This window comes from Alexandromys fortis, unplaced genomic scaffold, assembly GCF_014885135.2.
Source record: "Alexandromys fortis isolate MF-2015 unplaced genomic scaffold, M_Fortis_MF-2015_v1.1 scaffold_129, whole genome shotgun sequence".
Classification (NCBI taxonomy): Eukaryota; Metazoa; Chordata; class Mammalia; order Rodentia; family Cricetidae; genus Alexandromys; species Alexandromys fortis.
The window spans coordinates 2363350-2383169 of record NW_026068022.1 but is presented as its reverse complement, the minus strand read 5'-3'; the positions used below and the strand labels follow the sequence as shown (position 1 = coordinate 2383169).

Genomic DNA, 19820 nt, shown 5'->3' with positions numbered 1-19820 from the left:
GAACTCCCAGAGATCCTCCTACCTCTCTGCTGGGATTAAAGATGTGTGCCACCACTGCCCGACTGCTAAAAGCTGTTTCTAATGTTACAGGCAGCCTGTCTAAAGGTCAGCATTTGGGGCTGAAGAGATGGCACAACTGAGTTCAGATCCCTAACACCCACATAAAAAGCTGGGTATGGTAATACGTGCTACAAGCCCAGTGCTGGGTATGGGTAAGACCTGGGATTCCTGTCGGCACTGGCTGTTACAAATCTTAGCGCACGGCGGGGAAGAGTTCAGGTCACATGGATGGAGGTGACACGGGAGTCCACGAGGCTATGAGGAGGCTCTGGGCTGTGTTGTACTGGCTGTCAGAAATGACTTGTAACGGCCAGTGTCGACAGGATCTTCTCCTAGGTACCACAAGGCAGGCTCTTGGGACAAGGAAAAGAAATAAAAGCTTGCTACAACTCTACTGTCAAGTAAGAGGAACTGTGCATGTCCTGGTTATTATGTTCCATGAACCTCTTGCTTGACACCTGCAGTAGTGATGTGTGTCCCACATGTGAAGCCAGGTACAGAGGCGAGGCTGTGGTCCGGTCTCCTGTCAAATCCTTTGTCTCTGCTACAACATGTACGTGACTTTCAAAGGCTGGGCTTTGCCCACCCCTGTCCTACTTTAGTGCGACACAAGGCACACTTCTAATGCCTGTCCTCATTGCTTTAGAGTAGTTAGCTTTGAGGATAGAGAAAAATCATAGCCAGCAGATTATAGCTAAAATGGAAACTCCTCTACCCTCTAGAAGATTCTACCTTAAGCACATGTAGCTTTTTGTGTTGTGAAGTCAACTGTGTGATACTTTTCTGTTGATGAAATAGCCAAAGACAATCTGCAGAAAGATTTTTGTTTCTGCACAATAAGGGCACTATGCAGAAAAAAAAAAAAAAGACATGGGATTCCCTAGGGTTTAGTAGGTAGCAAGCCTAGACAAATTGGTACTTCCAGGTTTGGTGAGATCCTGTCTAAAGTGTCTAACAAATAAGGTAGAGGAGCTATTGGGAATGATACTGTGATGTCACTCTCTGTCCTCCACACGCACCTGCATGTGCAAGCACACCTGGATACACTCATGCATTCATAAGCATACCACAATAAATACCCACAAGTAAGTGTAGCTTTACTCATCAAACTACTTTTTGCAACAGACAAAGACTATTAACAGAGACTAAGTGACTATTGGGTGTCTAACCTCCAATGACACTTCTTCAAGGCAACTTCTACACCTCAGACTCAGAGACACTGGAGGAAAAGAGCGGTATGGAGATTATAAGAGCCAGAGACCTGGGAAACCAGATGTTAGATAGTGTCCTCTATACATGACAGAGAAAATGAACCCATGAACTCTCAATATGGGTGTCTGAATAAGACCAGCATGACAACACCAGCTGACAAGCTCCTGCTGACAGGAAATTCCACACAGTTCAACACCTAGATGAAGAACTACAGGTGGATAATGGCTGTTAAGGAAGGAGGAGTCCATTTCTTCCAGGGATGAGGATGAACTCCTACTTAGGTTGTCCAATCCCAAGGGGTCAGCCCTGGATATGTGTACACATGAAAACAAAACTAAACAAACACAATAAGTGATCTCTCTCTCTCTCTCTCTCTCTCTCTCTCTCTCTCTCTCTCTCCCCCCCACACACACACACACACACACCAATAATTGAAGAGATCATGAATTTGGGAGGGGAGACAAGAGAGGAACTGGAGGGGTGGGAATGATGTAGATGCACTTTTTATGTATGAAGCTACCAAAAACACCCCACCCATTAAAAATAGAATTTTAAAAAGTTTACCATCTGGTTAGACCCCTAGATTTCTGTGATAAGTTCTCTCTACTGTCTTCTTTCTCTCTCACACATACAATATTTTCTTATTGTCTTTTTGATTGCATTAAAAGTGTCTGAAGCATACATAGTAGACCTGTAACTGTGGTGCCTCCTCGACATATTCTGAATAACGGGGAATGTGACTCCTTTTGTAACTGTAAGCATCTGTTGTTAAGTATGAGTTTTCTCATTTATTAAGTGTAGCATGTATGGGGCCAGGCCTGCTTGTTTGGGTTTCTGTCCCGCCCGGTACCCCACAACTATTTAGTCCCAAAGAAAAATCACACATAGGTCTCTATAAATTATAAGCTGATTGGCCCATTAGCTCTAGCCTCTCACTGGCTAACTCTCACATCTTGATTAACTCATTTTTCTGATCTATGTTAGCCATGTGGCTCAGTACCTTTTTCAGTGAGGCAGATCACATCCTGCTGCTTCAGTGATCTGGGCAGGAGTGGGAGGAATCAACTTCCTCCTTCCCAGAATTCTCCTGTCCTCATTACATCATTTCTACTTCCTGTCTGGTTTTCCTGCCTATACTTTCTGCCTGGCCAATCAGCGTTTATTTAAAACATGATTGATAGACAATTCTCCTGCACCAGTAAAGATAAAGGACTAGACTCCATGAGTTTCCTGTGACTACAGTATAAAGAACAACTAATTAGAAAGACTAGGACTAGTTGGAGAGTTTATAGTTATAATTAAATAAAACTCAGACTGACATTATTTTAGAGCATTATCACTGGACATAAAAATAAGTTTCTCTGGCCTATTGTGGTAGTGCCTTTAATCCCAGCACTTAGGAGACAGAGGCAGAATGATCTCTTGGAGTTCCAGACTAGCAAGTGAGACCTTGTCTTAAGAAAAAGAATCCACTTCTGTAATGGAAAATAAATTATAAAAACATTGCCCTCTCTTGCTTTGTTAGACGTTTGCCAACTATATCCTAACACAGCAATTTTCATTCAAATGAGAATTTCTGCATTTTTGGGGGGCGGGAAAGATTTAAGGAGACAGGGTCTCATTTTGCAACTCTGACTGACCTAGTCACCATGTACAGCAGGGTGGCCTCAAATTCAGAGATCCATCTGTCTCTAGCTCTCAAGTGCAGGATTAAAGGTGTGTGCAACCATGCTTGGCTTTTGTTTTCTTTTCTCTTCTGGTGGTGCTGGGGACTGAATCCAGGGCCTGCACATAGTAAGCAAGTTCTGAACCGCTGAGCAACACCCACACCCAGTCTTCCTGGTCCCTTCTGAAGCAACGTTCAGACTTCTGGTTTCCTCCCTGTCCTGTCCTTTGATGTCAAGTAAAGCTTTCTAGTTCAAGCGTTTGGCTCAGAACCAGGGCACACACTGAGAGCTGGTGACTTATAGAGTAGGACAGCCAGACAGTGAAGGGGACAAGTGCATGAGGGTGAAACCTGGCTCTTTATCATCCGAGCCTTAGGGATGATGTAGTTAGCCTAGCTAGGGGTTCATCAGTTTTACTGATCTCAAAGAATATTTTTGGGCTTCATCAATATTTTTCATTATTGATCATAAGATTTTCAGAGCATCAAGGCAAGTATGCATCAAACAATTTAACTTTATGTAGTGTTTGGAATGACAGGCATGTCAGTCAGTAAACTAACTCTACTGAACTTGTATGTTTCTCTCAGACATCATCTAAATACTCTTTAAATAATATTCTTATATGTATATTGCTACAGATTCAAGGTACAGGGTTAAAGGACTAAACTGTAGACATTTTAGTTTTATTTTACATATGTAGTAAAACCTGACAGCTTCATTTACATAAGTAAGAATTGAACATGAGATGGAACTTAGAGAAATATAAATTTATTGTTATTTTTGTCCATGTGCCATTAGTTTTTTTTTTTTTTTTTTTTTTTTTTTTTTTTTTTTTGGTTTTTCGAGACAGGGTTTCTCTGTGGCTTTGGAGCCTGTCCTGGAACTAGCTCCATAGACCAGGCTGGTCTTGAACTCACAGAAATCCGCTTGCCTCTGCCTCCCGAGTGCTGGGATTAAAGGCCTGCGCCACCACCGCCCGGCTGCCATTAGGTTTTTTGTAAAACTTAAAAGACCTATTTAAAAAAATCTATAATGGGAAGGAAGGGGAGTGGGGGAAATGTATAGCTCAATTAAAAAATAAAATAAAAAATACTACAGCGATACTTGAACAGTATCAGCACCTTGGGAATATGCTGCAACAAACCCGGATTGTACTCTCAGGTGAGAAGGGATAGTAAACTAGAGTGTGCAGTGGATTATGTGAGACCTATGGTCTAAGACACACTAATGACAAGTAAGTAGCCGGGTGGTGGTGGTGCAAACTTTTAACCCCAGTACTCGGGAGACAGAGGCAGGTGGACTGCTGTGAGTTCGAAGCCAGCCTGGTCTACAGAGTGAGTTTCAGGAATGTACCACAGAAAAACTCTGCCTTGAAAATAAAAAAAGACCTTACAAAGTAAGATTTAAGAAGGACTAACAGTGTATCTTGTACTGTGCTAGCCTGTCATATAAGGCTTTAGAACTCATGATATTAAAAGACAATGGAAAACTTTGTTTTAAAACCATTTATGTGGGGGCTGGAGCGATGGTTCAGCGGTTAAGAGCACTGACTGTGCTTCCAGAGGTCCTGAGTTCAATTCCCAGCAACCACATGGTGGCTCACAACCATCTGTAATGAGATCTGGTGCCCTCTTCTGGCCTGCAGCCATACATGCAGACAGAATACTGTATACATAATAAATACATAAATTAAAAAAAAACATTTATGTGAAGTTTGTCAGTTTTCAGCTGAATAGGAAGCAGGCAACAGTCTTGAATATATCATGAAGCCATCAGTTACAACTATTTTACCAATCTACATGGCTGAATTTTAGAGTAACCAATGTCTGGGGGCAGCTGGACCGATCCCGTGATGTCACAAGGAAGGAACCAGTCTTAAATAAACAAAATAGCTTTTGCATTTGGGTTGGGACCTTCACAGTGTTGGCATAGTAACTGTGAGGAGGAACATGACTACATCAGGCTAGAGTGAGCTAATTTACAATGTAAATAAACTCTGAAGGCACATTCAGCACTGATAGGTTCTCAAAGAGGGACAGCATGAAAAGGTTCTAGGACATGCTCAAGGATTATTCAATATTGAATTAAAAGGATTTCTTGTACTTCATATTTTCATTCACATTATACATATTTTTCCCCTTTGGTACTGTTTTTAAAAATTAATAATTATTTTAAAAACCATTTATCTATTTAGGATATATGTTTGTGGAGGTGTGAAAGGGCAGGGCAGTGCAGAGTTTCCTCCATCTTGTATTCTTGCTGAGGTCACTTTAGGCTTAATTAGAAATTGATCTCCTTCATGGAGACTCCCACGGAAAATTACCCAACTTTAAGTACCAGAGGTCAAGATGCCCCAGGTAACTATTCCAAGTTTCTGTTAAACTTTTTTTTTTTTACTTTTTAATCTTTTTTATTGAATTTATTGAGCTATACATTTTTCTTTGCTTCCCTCCTTTTCTCTCCCTCCCCTTAAATCCTCTCCCATGGTCCTCATGCTCCCAATTTACTCAGGAGATCTTGTCTTTTTCTACTTCCCATGGAGATTAGATCCATGTATGTCTCTCTTAGGGTACTCATTGTTGTCTAGGTTCTCAGAGATTGTGAACTGTAGGCTGTTTTTCTTTGATTTAAGTCTAAAAGTCACTTATGAGTCCATATGATACTTGTCTTTCTGGGTCTGGGTTACCTCACTCAATATGATGTTTTCTAGATCCATCCATTTGCTTAAAAATTTTGAGATGTCATTACTTTTTTCTGCTGTATAATACTTCATTGTGTAAATGTACCACACTTCCCTTATCCAATCTTTGATCAGGGGGCATTTAGGTTGTTTCCAGGTTTTGGCTATGACAAACAAGGCTGCTATGAACATAGTTGAGCACATGGCCTTGTGGCACAATTGAGCATCCTTTGGATATATACCCAAAAGTGGTATTACTGGGTCTTGAGGAAGGTTGTTTCCTAATTTTCTGAGAAATCACCACACTGACATCCAAAGGGGTTGTACCAGCTTGCATTCCCACCAGCAATGCAGAAGTGTTCCCTTTTCCCCACAACCTCTCCAGCATAAGTTATTATCAGTGTTTTTTGATTTTGGCCATTCTTAACAGGTGTAAGATGGAATCTCAGAGTTGTTTTGATTTGCATTACTCTGATGATTAAGGATGTTGAACATTTCCTTAAGTGTCTTTCAGCCATTTTAGATTCCTCTTTTGAGAGTTCTCTGTTTAGGTTTGTATTCCATTTTTTTTATTGGATTATTGATGGAGGAAGGTCATTGGTTAATTAAATAAAGAAACTCCTTGGCCCTGATAGGTTAAAACATAGGTGGGAGGAGTAAACAGAACAGGATGCTGGGAGGAAGAGGAAGTGAGCTCAGACTCGACAGCTCTGCTCTCTGGAGCAGAGGCCCTGCTTCGCTCTCCTGGGCATACGCGATGAAGCTCCGACCCAGGATGGACGTAGGCTAGAATCTTCCCGGTAAGTGCACCTAGCGGTGCTACATAGATGATAAGAAATGGGCTAAATTAATGTGTTAGAATTAGCCTAGAAGAGGCTAGATAGAAATGGGCCAAGCAGTGTTTAAATGAATATAGTTTGTGTGTTGTTATTTCGGGCATAAGCTAGCCAGGCGGCCGGGGTGCTGGGGACGCAGCCCCGCTGCTCCTATTACTACAGATTATGTGATCTTTTGGTGTCCAATTTTTTGAGTTCTTTGTATATTTTGAAGATCTGACGTCTGTCTGATGTGGGGTTGGTGAAGATCTTTTCCCATTCTGTAGGCTGTCTTTTTGTCTTGTTGACCATGCCCTTTACTTTACAGAAGCTTTTCAGTTTCAGGAGAATTTATTGTTTCTCTCAGTGTCTGTGCTACTAGGGTTATATTTAGGAAGAGGTCTTCTGTGCCAATGTATTTAAGCGTACTTCCCACTTTCTCTTCTATGAGGTTCAGAGTGGTTGGCTTTATGTTGAGGTCTTTGATCCATTTGGACTTGAGTTTTGTTCATGCTGATAGATATGGATCTATTTTCATTCTTCTACAATTTTATATTTAGTTATATGCCAGCACCATTTGTTAGATTTTTTTTTACCATTTGATTTTTTTTTGCTTCTTTGACAAAAATCAGGTGTTCTTAGGTATATGGATTAATATTTGAGTCTTTGATTTGTTCCATTGGCCCTGCTGTATGTTTTTATGCCAGTACCAGGCTGTTTTCAGTACTGTAGCTCTGTAGTAGAGTTTGAAGTCAGGAATTGTGATGCCTCTAGACGTTCCTTTATATTGTACAGAATTGTTTTGGCTATCCTGGGTTTTATGCTTTTCCATATGAAGTTGAGTACTGTTCTTTCGACGTCTGTGAAGAACTTTGCTGGAATTTTGATGGGCATTGTGTAATCATGTTCCTCCTCACAGTTACTATGCCAACACTGTGAAGGTCCCAACCCAAATGCAAAAGCTATTTTGTTTATTTAAGACTGGTTCCTTCCTTGTGACATCACGGGATCGGTCCAGCTGCCCCCAGACATTGGTTACTCTAAAATTCAGCCATGTAGATTGGTAAAATAGTTGTAACTGATGGCTTCATGGTATATTCAAGACTGTTGCCTGCTTCCTATTCAGCTGAAAACTGACAAACTTCACATAAATGGTTTTAAAACAAAGTTTTCCATTGTCTTTTAATATTGATTGATCTTGGTAAGATCACCATTTTTACTATGTTAATTCTATCTACCTAAGAGCATGGAAGATCTTTCCATTTTCTGGTGTCTTCTTCAATTTGTTTCTCCAAAGATTTAAAGTTCTTGTCATACAGGATTTCCACTTGTTTAGTTAAGAGTTACTCTGAGATATTTTATGCTATTTGCGGCTATTGTGAACGGTGATGTTTCTCTGATTTCTTTATTAGCCCATTTATCAGCTGTGTATAAAAGGGATACTGATTTTTTTTTGAGTTAATCTTGTATCCTGCTGCATTACTAAAGGTGTTTATAAGTTGTAGAAGTTCCGTGGTAGAATTTTTGGGGTCGCTTATGTAAACTATTATATCATCAGTAAATAGTGAGAATTTGACTTCTTTTCTGATTTGTATCCCCTTGATCTCCTTTTGTTGTCTTATTGCTCTAGCTATGACCTCAAGAACTATATTGAATAGACATAGTGAGAGTGGACAACCTTATTTTCTTCCTGATTTCAGTGGTATCACTGTGAGTTTCTCTCCATTTAGTTTGATGTTGGCTGTTGCCTTGCTGTAGATTGCTTTTATTATGTTTAGGTATGTTCCTTGAAATCCCTGCTCTAAGACCTTTATCATGAAGGGATGTTGTATTTTGTTGAAAGCTTTTTCAGCATCTAATGAGATGATCATATGGTTTTTATTTTTCAGTTTGTTTACATGGTGGATCAACAGATTTTCATATGTTGAATCATCCCTGCATCTCTGGGATAAAGCCAAGTTGAACATGGTGGATGATGGTTCTGATGTGTTCTTGGATTCAATTTGCCAGTATTTTCTTATTTTTGCATCAATGTTCATGAGTGAGATTGGTCTGAAATCTCTTAGTAATGTCTTTATGTGATTTGGGTATCAGGGTAGCCTCATAAAAATAGTTTGGTAATGTTCCTTCTGTTTCTAATGTGTGGAACAATTTGAAGAGTATAGGTATTAGTTAGTTCTTCTTTGAATCTTGTTGAATTCTGAGCTGAAACCATCTGACCCTTGGCTTTTTTTTTTTTTTTTTTTTTTTGGTTGGGAGACTGTTAATGACTGTTTCTATTTCTTTAGCAGTTTTAGGTCTATTTAATTTGCTTACCTGGTCTTGATTTAATTTTGGTAAATGATATTTATCCAGAAAATTGTACATTTCCTTTAAGTTTTCCAATTTTGCATAGTACAGGTTTTTGAAATATGACCTGATGATCCTCTGAATTTCCTCTGTGTCTGTTGTAATGTCCTCATTTTCATTTCTGATTTTGTTAATTTGGATATTCTCTCACTGCTTTTTGGTTGGTTTGGATAAAGGTTCATCTATGATGTTGATTTTCTTGAAGAACCAACTCTTTATCTCATTCTTTGTATTGTTTTCTGTTGCTATTTTGTTGATTTGAGGTCTCAAGTTGATTATTTCCTGCCATCTAGTTCTCCTGGGTGAGTTTGCTTCTTTTTGTTCTAGAGTTTTCAGGTGCTCTGTTAAGTCACCAGTGTGGGTTTTTTTCCAGCTACTTTATGTAGACATTTAGTGCTATGAACTTTCCTCTTAACATTGCTTTCATTGTGTCCCATAAATTTGGGTATGTTGTGTGGTCATTTTCAATGAATTTTAGGAAGTCTTTCTTACTTTATTTCTTCCTTAACCCACTGTTGCTTCAGGTAAGCATTGTTTAATTTCCCTGTGTTTGTGGGCTGTCTGGAACTAGTGTTGCTATTGAATTTTAATTTTAAGCCATGGTGATCTGGTAAGATACATGGGGTTGTTCCAATTTTTTTTTTGTACCTGTTGAGTTTGTTTTGTTACCTAGTATGTGGCCAATCTTTGAGAAGGTTCCATGAAGTGCTGATAAGAAGGTATATTCTTTAATTTTGGATGAAATGTTCTATAGATGCCCGGTAAATCCCTTTGAGTCATAACATCTGTTAGTTCCCTCATTTCTCTGTTAATTTTTTGTCTGAATGACCTGTCTAGTGGTGAGAGGGGAGTGTTGAAGTCTCCCATTATTAGTGTGTGGGGTTTAATGTGTGATTTAAGCTTTTGAAGGGTTTTACATATGAGGGTGCCCTTTTGTATTCAGGGCACAGATGTTCAGTATTGAGATTTTCTCTTGATGGATTTTTCCTGTGACTAATATAAAATGTTCTTCTTTGTCTCTTTTGTTTGATTTTAGTTTGAAGTCTATTTTGTTAGGTATTAGGATAGCTACACCAGCTTGTTTCTTAGGTCCATTTGATTGGAAATTTTTTTTTCCCAACCCTTTACTCTGAGGCGATGTCAGTCTTTGAGGTTGAGATGTGTTTCTTGTATGCAGCAGAAGGATGGATTCTGTTTTTGTATCCAATCTGTTAGTCTGTGTCTTTTTATAGGTGAGTTGAGTCCATTTATATTAAGGGAGTCCATTTATATTAATGACCAGTGATTGCTATTTCCTGTTAATTTAGTATTTGTTATTTTGTATGTTTTCCCCTTCTTTGGAACTTGCTGTTCTGAGATCACTAATTGTCTGAGTTTTTGTTGATGTAGCCAACTTCCTTGGGTTGGAGTTTTTCTTCTAGTCCTTTGTGTAGGGCTGGGTTTGTGGCCAGGTATTGGTTAAATCTGATTTTGTCATGGAGTATCTTGTTTTGTCCATGTATGGTGATTGACAGTTTTGCTGGGTGTAGTAGTCTGGACTGGCATCTGTGGCCTCTTAATATCTGCATAATGCTTGACCAGGACCTTCTGGCTTTCATTGTTTCCATTGAGAAGTCTGGTGTAATTCTGATAGGTCTCCCTTTATATGTTACTTGACCTTTTTCCTTTGCAGCTCTTAATATTTTTATTCTGTATGTTTAGTGTTTTGATTATTATATGGCAAGGGGACTTTTTTTTTGGATCCAGTCTATTTAGTGTTTTGTAAGCTTCTTGTATCTTCCTTCATAGGCATATCTTTCTTTAGGTTGGGAAAGTTTTCTTCTATGATTTTGTTAAATATATTTTCTGGGCTTTTGAGTTGAACTTCTTAGGTTTGGTCTTTTCATGGTTTCCCATATTTCCTGGATATTTTGGGTTAACCTTTTTTTTAGATTTAATGTTTTGACTGATGACTCTATTTCCTCTAATGTGTTTTCAACGCTTGAGATTCTCTCTTCCATCTCTTGTATTCTGCTGTTTAGGTTTGCATTTGTGGTTTCTGATCGTTTTCTTATGATTTCTGTTTCTATAGTTCCCTCGGCTTGCGTTTTCTTTATTGTCTCTATTTCAGTTTTCAAGTCTTGAATAGTTTTTTCCATATGTTTGATTACTTTTTTTGGTTTTCTTTAAGGAATTTGTTGATTTCTTCCAATTTTTTGTTTGTGTTTTCCTCCTTTTTTTGAGGGAAATTTTCATTTTCTCTTTAAGGGCCTCATTCTCCTAAAGTTATTTTTTTTAGGTCATTTTCTTCTGCTTTATCTATATTTGGTTGTTCAAGTCTTGCTGTTTTAGGGCCACTAGTTTTTACTGGTGTCATGTTACTCTTTGTGTTGCTGTGTGTATTCTTACCTTGTCTACTCATTTTTTCCTCTGATTGGTGTAGTTGGGGCTATCTGTTTCTCTGGTGAGCAATCTTTCAGATGCCAGCGGATCCAAGGCTCAGATGGTTCCTCCTCATGATGCAGTCAGGGCCATAGTTCCGGTCACCCTGTTGGTCACGCCACATTCCTGGAGGTCACTGGGTGCTCCCAGAGTTTGTAAGACCAGTGGTTGTTTGGGTCTGCTCCCACAGAGGTCCTGGCTCAGGCCTACTCCCTTGGAGGTTCTGGATTCCTGGTCTGTACCTGCAGACGTCTCTGGTTCTTGCCTACTCCCTCAGAGATCCCAGACTCATGTCTGAACCCACAGAAGTCTCTGGTTCCTGCCTACTCCCTCAGAGGTCCTAGATTTGCACCCAGACCCACAGAGATTCTGGCTCAGGCCTACTCCCTTGGAGGTCCCAGACTTGCGCCTGGACCTGCAGAGGTCTCTGGTTCTGGCCTATTCCCTCAGTGGTTGCTCCCTTGTACTTACTTCTGTGGAGTTTGCTGTCTCAGGCCTGCTCTGACATAGGTAGCTGACTCAGTCCTATTTCTATAAATGTCCCTGGCTTGGTCCCAGTCCCTCAAAGGTCTCTGGCTCTGGCCTACTCCCTTAGTGGTCCCAGACTCACACTTGGACCAACAGAGGTCTCTGGTTCCAGCCTACTCTCTTGGAGGTCCCAGACTCAAGCTCAGACCCACAGAGGTCTCTGGTTCCTGCTTACTCCCTTGGAGGTCCCAGACCTATATGCTGGGGCCTGCAGAAGTCCTGGCTCAGGCCTACTCCCTCGGAGGTCCCACTCTGTTAAACTTCTTGCTTGTGCAAATCTCTCTGTCCAGCTAACTGCTTCTTTCAGCTTCTGTTAAACTGCCTTCTTGCACAAAACACCCCCCTGCAGCTGCTGAGTGATATACCTAGGATGTGCTTTTTGCCTTGTTCTAAATGCTCAGGGCTATACTTGGGTCCTAAATACCTGCCTGTGCAGTCCCAGCTATTATAAAGACTTTCGGTTGGCTATAAACGGCTGTCTGAGTGGTCATTTCTGGTGGGCTCCCTATAACACATGTGCACATGTGCTTATGTGTGGAGGTCAGAGGACAATGCACAGGAGTGGTGCTCTCTTATCAGATGGGCTCTTGGGACTACACCCATGTTCTCAGCCTTGGTGGGAAGCACCTTTTCTGACTCATTTTGCTAGCCCTGGTATTGTGTTTTAAAAATAAATTTTAGGTATAAATTTCATTTTTATGTTTTAGTTATATTTTCCTTTTGAATGATTTGGCTCAATTATTTCAAGGAAAGGAAGCATCCTGTCATGATATCACTTCAGTTAGGTCAACTACTTTTAGAAGTAAAAAGACTGCAGATGCTGCTATTACGAAACAGTGACCTAGCATTTCTCTTCATCTGACACCTGGATATACTGGCATAAACAATGGCTTTTTATATGATGAGGAATTTCTAATTTAAGAATGGTGCTTCATATGTTTTCTTTGTAACTTTGTTAGTACTAATAGATACAGCCTTTTGAATTCAATATGTTATAAATGGTTAAACAAGCAGGGATCACATTTTACCCTGGGAAAGTTTGCTTGTGTCTATGAAATTCTGAACTTATTTTTGTATTGTTATTGGGCCTGCTTCTGTTTTGTGTACCAAAAAGTCTGAAGACAGCACTAATTAAAATTATTTGGTAAAAGTAAGGGGCATGTAAAACACTGTTCACTTGAAAGGCATTCAAAGAAGGCATTTTTTCTAATGCCTCAAACCAGTGTGTAGGAGATGATGAAACACTACCATATAATTAAGTCAGCAAGAGACAGCACTACTGCTAACTACTTAGATTTCTATGTTTCCAAAGATAAACAGTCTTTCTCTAAGAGAAGATAATTTCCTTTAACCAAGCTGACACCTTCAAGGTCAAGCCCCTAAAGTGACACAGTTAAGGTCACACAGACACACAGACACACAGACACACAGACACACAGACACACAGACACACACACCTTTTGTCAAGACTTATCTTTAAAAGGTATTTTCAGACTGGGAGGTGGTGGAGCACACCTTTAATCCCAGTACTGGGAGGCAGAGGCAGGTTCTCTGTGAGTTCAAGGCTAGCCTGGTCTACAAAAGCTAGTTCCAGGACAGTCAGAGCTACCCACTCTTGAAAAACAAACAAACAAACTAACAAACAAACAAACAAACAGAAAGGCCTATTATATCCAAGGCAGGTTCAGGCAAATTTAAAAGAATAATATTTCAGTTGAAAAGTTTTAACGTGACACAGTTAGAACTGAATACATGGTTCAGTCTTTAGACTTTGAAGTTACATTGTGTTGGTCATGAAGCCTTCACTTGCAAACAATTGAGTTTTCATTTAAAAGTTAGCCTTATTTTTCATTTGGGGCCAAGTAGGTCATACATATACAATGTTTAATTTTTACCTATTTAGAAAAACAGTTATGAGAAGTTTAATTTTTATGCCAGGTTGCTTTAATAACCATACTTTGAAAATTTAGCATATATTTATTCTAAATCCAGCAGGCATATAATTTACATCTCATTGTAGTTATGTTAAAGAATTTTACTCCCTTAAAGTTACAGTTTTACTATGCAGATATGGCTGGCCTGGAACTTGCTATGCAAACCAGGCTGGAGTGGAATAATTTGTGGGTATCCTCATGCTTCTGCCTTCTGAGTGCTGAAATTACAGATGGTGTATCACTATGCCTGGCTTGTAAAGACTTTAAAGGTAGATAAAACAAAACCCTAGAAATGAATGGGGAGAGAAGGACAACATAGTAACAGGCCAAAACCAGTTCAGCAGAATACTGAAGCCGAGGAGACTAGAGGGAGAGTGGTAGTGGCTGGGAGAGGAAAGCTATAGTGGGAATCCTGCAGAAGGAAATGGATTTCAGACTCTAACCTGCTGAGGATACAGAGAAGCCCCCCAAACAGTATTTAAGGTGAAATGGGGCTAAAGTAGCTAGACTCCAGAGTCTTTTCCTGCCTTATGTTGTCATGATAACCCTTTTCAGAGTAAGAGACTGGATGGTTAGTTTCTGGAAAAAATATACTAGACAAACCCCAAGCTTGAGACTACTAGACGCAGTTTGGTTAGTGAAAAGAACTGGAATGTCATGGGTATGTCTTCTGCCCTAATGCTAGTGACAGCCGAACTCCCCAGCCTGTCTGGTCACAGCTTTACATTTCTTTGCTGGAAGACTGCTGCCGTTTCCTTTCTGAAAGTCAGGATACTGAGATGTTACACTTTTTCTTACTTAAATAAACATTATATAAAGTTTCTTTAAATTCTCCGGTGTAGCCAGGCGGTGGTGGCGCACGCCTTTAATCCCAGCACTGGGGAAGCAGAGGCAGGTGGATCTCTGTGAGTTTGAGGCCAGCCTGGTCTACAAGAGCTAGTTCCAGGACAGGAACCAAAAGCTATGGAGAAACCCTGTCTCGAAAAATCAAAAAAAAAAAAAAAAAAAAATCTCCGGTGTAAGCATCAGTTTGATTAGTTTTAGTCAGGATACATATGAGTTACCACCATTGAAATTAGGATACAGAGCAGTTCCCAATCCTCATACCTACAGAGATGAGAGCTAAGAGACTCACTTTTCTCCTCTGGCCTCAGGTAAGCACAACTGTCCTCTAAAATATCCCTTGTCTATGAGTCAAAATACAATAAAAAGGCAAATATTCAAACAGAGAACATATATGTTATTTCTTGCAAGGGTTTCAAAGTCTAAGTTCCCCTGTTATCAGCACTCCACATCCTGTTTGGCAGGCGGGCTAAGACTACAGTATAGTACTTTCTCACAAAAAGAGAAGAGAGCAATCAGGCACCGCCCCATGCATGTATGGAGAAGGGGAATAGAAAATCACTGCTAGTGGCTACACAGTGTCTTCTGGGTGATAAAACAAGTCTTAAAATGGTGGTGATAATTTTGCAACTCTGTGAATGGAAAATGGAACTTAACATTTAAAATAGGCTAACTATATGATATATAAATGAGAATTCAATGAAGCTATTATTTTTAAAAGGAAATGATTAACATAATAAAAACAAAACAAAATATAGTCATATGCTGAGTTGGCCTTTTCAGGAGATCTACTTTCAGTTCTGAAACTGTCTTCATCTTTCCTCCCAGTCATATTTCAGAGGTTCCCTGCTATTTTTGACATGGGAGAACCTACTTATCCTCCTAGAATGATGATGTGGATAAAACAAGGCTGCAGCATCAGTGCTGTTTTCCTAGGCCAATTTTGCCTTCATGATGAAAGCTTAGTAGCACCCTGTTCTTCGTTCCAATCCTGAGCAAGGACTCAGGAAGGGAGTCTAACTGCCATGTCTAGAAAGATGGAGAGAACGGGGAATGATTTATTCTCTTCTCCCTTCCCTGCATTTGACTGGGCCACACAGTGTGGCCTCTTTATCAGCGGCAGTTGGGTTACTTCACTAACCTAAGCACGGCTCTCAATCCTATCAGCCTGCCTGGCCGGGCCTATTTATTTCTCAAGGGATGAGGCTCTTATTCTTGTGCCCATGCATGTGGTAGAGCGTATCCAAACTGGGAAAACCACAATGTGGCATTTCAGGGCATGTCATACATGCAGACTTTTGCTGTTTAGTTCACACTTTGTGGAGCATGCGCTAACTAAGCAGTTATCTGGAGGTTAGTTCAACAGCCAGACCAACATTTCTAACTTCAGAAACTGGAATATTCTTCTCCAATCCCAGCATGTCTTATGATTGAGCTGTGGCAGCAGCTACCAAACAGTGTCTCCTACAGGTCAAGTCATCCTAAGCTTGCTTCACTTACCTGGTGCACACAGTCTAAGAACTGCAAGAAGATGGGAGCAAAACCACTGCCCTGAGAGTTAAGGGCCAAGCTGCTGCGCTGGCTGAATTTATGACCAAAAGAGAGCCATTCTTTTTCAATCAACATCCGGAAGCCTTCGATTGTCCTATAGAAGGGATCACTGAGTAACTGCACCAGGGATGTCACCTAGGTCAAGAGCAGGATGGACACTTCATTAATTTTAGAGCTAACCAAGTCCTGTAGAACTTTCTTTTGATGATAGCTAATTCACAAGCAAAGTTACCTGAACAGAAAATATGTTGACTAGCTGCTCCAGGATGGATAATCAAATGAATTTTAAAACTTTACAGTAATAACAAAGACCCAAATTCACTTTGGCTACATGTTTTCTTTTAGAGAATTAAGATTTGAATCCTTTAACTGGCTAGTTTGTTGACTATGGTATTAGGCAATCAGTTCAAACCTATTCTACTCTTTGGCGGGAGTAGGTTAATGTCTTAATGTTGCTGACATTCACACACATTTTCTTTTTTATTTTGGAGTAAACACAGGCTTAGAGAGAGCTAGAGAAAGACTGGAGGAAAGCCAGGAGGGTGGTCCATGTTGCACACTGTTAGTCAAGGGCTCTAGCTGCAAGTTTGTATGGTGTACCTAATGAGGATGAGGACACCTGATGCTTGACCCAGAGCTATGTAGGGGCATGGCTTGCCAGGGCCTGTTTAGCAGGGGACTTTGTCTGTCCATACACATTAGTCATTATATAAAATAGCTTCAAAGGTAAAAACTACATTGAAATACAAATATAAAACACTGAGAAATATGTGTAATGATTTACTTGTGTAGTGATGTCCCAGCCTTCTTCTAAACACACCAAAACGGAAGACCCATTCTCCAGTACTTCTGATACAACCACAGCCAGCTGCAGTATCCTGTGAAGCTGAGAGAAAAGAAGGGACAGTTAGAACAAGCACTTGTTGTCTTTTTTGATTTATTGTAATTTGTATAATATAGAATGAAAATAGGAATTATTTATTCACTTGTTTTTAGTGTATATGTGTGTAAGTGCAGGCCTGTGTGCTCTGTGGAGTTGTGGGGGGGGATAGAGGACAATTCTTGGGAGTTAGTTCTTGCTATCTTGTAGGATAAGGGGTTAAATTCACACCATCAGGTTCACGCACAGATTCCTCTAACCACTGGCTTCCTCAAAACAATTTCAGATTTAGAGTGCTTGCTGTAACACTTGATGCTGTTTTTTCAAAGTACTTTACGATCTTACAACAGCACAATTCTCAAGGTAAAACAGCAGTTTCTGAATTACATTTTTCAGGGGAGGGAAATATAAGACTAATATGGAAATATGTTTCTTATTTCTTAATATCGATAAATCTATTTTATGGGCACTGAATGACTGACAATTCCCATAACTACTTTTCAAACGATGCAAATAATTGAAGTTAAGAGGCCAGGGTCAGAATCCTATTTCTCATGCTTCAGTCAGCCCTAAGCAAGAGCTGTAACTAGTAAGGCTACTGATTACATCTTTTTTATTATTTTATTTTATGTATATGGGTATTTTTTCCTGCATTTTTGTCTGTGTACTGCTATGGTGCCTGCTATCTGTGGAGGCCAGAAGAGGGCACTGGTGGATGTTAGCTGTCATGTGGATACTGAGATTTGAACTCAGGTCTTCTGGAAGAGCAGCCAGTGCTCTTAGCCACTGAGCTCTCTCTCCAGCCCCATACTGCTGCTTTTTTATTATTTTGTTTACTCTGCATTATGAGCTATGACCACTGATTAAATTAAGCTCCTCTGTATTACTAATGTCTTCTACACTCCCCAAACATTCCTATTTTCAATGAACAGCTTGGTAATGATATTTTTACAACCTTCTCTTGTGTCCTGAATGGTTCATACTTACATATTTTAATAACTGGCCAGTTTACTTCTGATGGCATTAAAAGTCTCCCTTATTTATAAAGCTTACACATGTTGTAGGGACCTGTAATGTGGCACTAGCTCATCAGAAGCAGAAGTCAGACTCACTATCAGTTTTGAAGAATCAAACAATGACGTGGGACAATTGTCTGTATTCTGTCAATTATATTTTAAATAAACACTGACTGGTCAGTAGCCAGGCAGGAAGTATAGGCAGGACAACCAGAGAGGAAGTAGAGGTGGGTCAACGAGAACAGGATAATTCTGGGAAGAAGGAAGTCCCCTCTGTAGTCGTGACTTGGCCACAGAAGAAGCATGTGATTGCTTCGCTGAAAAAGGTACGGAGCCATGTGGCTAACATAGACAAGAATAATGGGCTAGTATAAGTTATAAGAGTTAATAAGAAGCCTGAGCTAATGGGCCAATCAGTTTATAACTAATGTAGACCTCTGTGTGATTTCTTTGGGACTTAATGAATGCAGGAACCGGGTAGGACAGAAAACTCAGAAAACCAAAAAGATGAGATGAAGCACTTGAGCAAAAGAACCACATACTGCTTAAATAGTTAAAGTTCTTGCCAAATCAAATTAAATATAAGCAAATTTAAAGATCTATTTATTTAATAAATATGTGTGTGAGTATGGTGTGTGGCATAGTATGTATGTGCCTGAGGAGCCTGTGAATGTCAGAAGGAGGTATTGGATCCTCTGGAATGAGAGTTACGGGCAGCTGTGAGCTACCATGAGGATGCTGGAAACTAAATCTGGGAAGAGCAGCAAGTGTGCTTAAGTGCCAAGCCATCTCTCCAACTCCTTTTTTTTTTTTTTTGCAAAAGATTATTTTATTAACTACATTTGTGTGTGTGTGTGTGTGTGTGTGTGTGTGTGTATGTGTTTGCCATAGGCATGCAGGTGCCTTTGGAGAACAAAGGTGTCAGAACTCAGAGCTGGATTTATGGGCAGTTGTAAGTCACACAAAGGGGGTGCTGGGAACTTGGCTTATCTTTAAGAAGAGGACATGTTTTTAACTGCTTGAACTTTTCCTTAGCTCAGGCAGATATACTTAAATATAACATGTCAGATCCTGCTGCTTTAGATACTAACCTCTCTGGTTTAGAACACTGAGAAGTCAAGCTGGACCAGTCTAGTGCTCAGACTGCTTGAAGGTGCTATGCTATGCAGGTTGCAGGGGAAAGAATTATCCTCTATAGCCTTAGTCAGCTGTGGTTCCTGTGTGTAACCCTACCAACTGGACAGGTAAGATAATGCCCCTCGACAACACTGGCAAGTCTGACTGAGGGTAACCAATTGCACCTGACTGGATTTGAGGCCTGCTACACAGAAGAAAAATTCATGTCTGCTTATTGTAAAACTGGGTGAAAGCCCATGGCCAGGGAGGTCATAGGTTCTAGTAGGAAGGCTACTACTGTTGCTTATCTAAGTAAACATGTTCTACCTGTCAAACTGCCTTCTATACAATTCATTCATGCCCACAGAGTACTGCTGTCATTAGCTAGGTCAGGAAGCTTCTGTGTGCAGTTGGCAGTGGTAACTCTAAAGTTACCACTATAGAGACTAAACTGGTAAAAGTGATGAGAAAGATTGACTGTTGACTGTTTAGCCCTAAATGGAAGATCTATACCACATCCTCCAAAGCACTGGGAACATTATGGAAGTGGAAACAGAAAGCATGTAAGATCCGGGAAGAAGGGAAGAATGTTGTGGCATCCTGTCCTCTGGAGATGTCATGGCTGCTGCACTTGGGAACTCACAGCAACTGTGATTACCTACAAAAGACCTGTACAAAACTGGGGTAATCAACATCCTATCCCACAGAGGGAGCAAGGTCGCCTGAGGCCCAACCCCTCACTGGAGAG

The 19820-nt window shown here is 40.2% G+C and overlaps 1 protein-coding gene across 2 annotated transcripts in view; it reads right to left on the bottom strand.

Annotated features, from left to right (window-relative positions):
- Positions 1 to 19820, bottom strand: part of Sbf2 (SET binding factor 2) — a 371745-nt gene that overhangs the window by 13866 nt on the left and 338059 nt on the right. For both annotated transcript variants that reach the window (XM_050163377.1, XM_050163379.1), the window contains 2 exons: positions 16845 to 16946; positions 16010 to 16195 (listed from right to left, as the gene is read on the bottom strand). In XM_050163377.1, coding sequence (XP_050019334.1) covers positions 16010 to 16195; positions 16845 to 16946 — 288 coding nt within the window. The remainder of the gene's footprint in view (positions 1 to 16009; positions 16196 to 16844; positions 16947 to 19820) is intronic.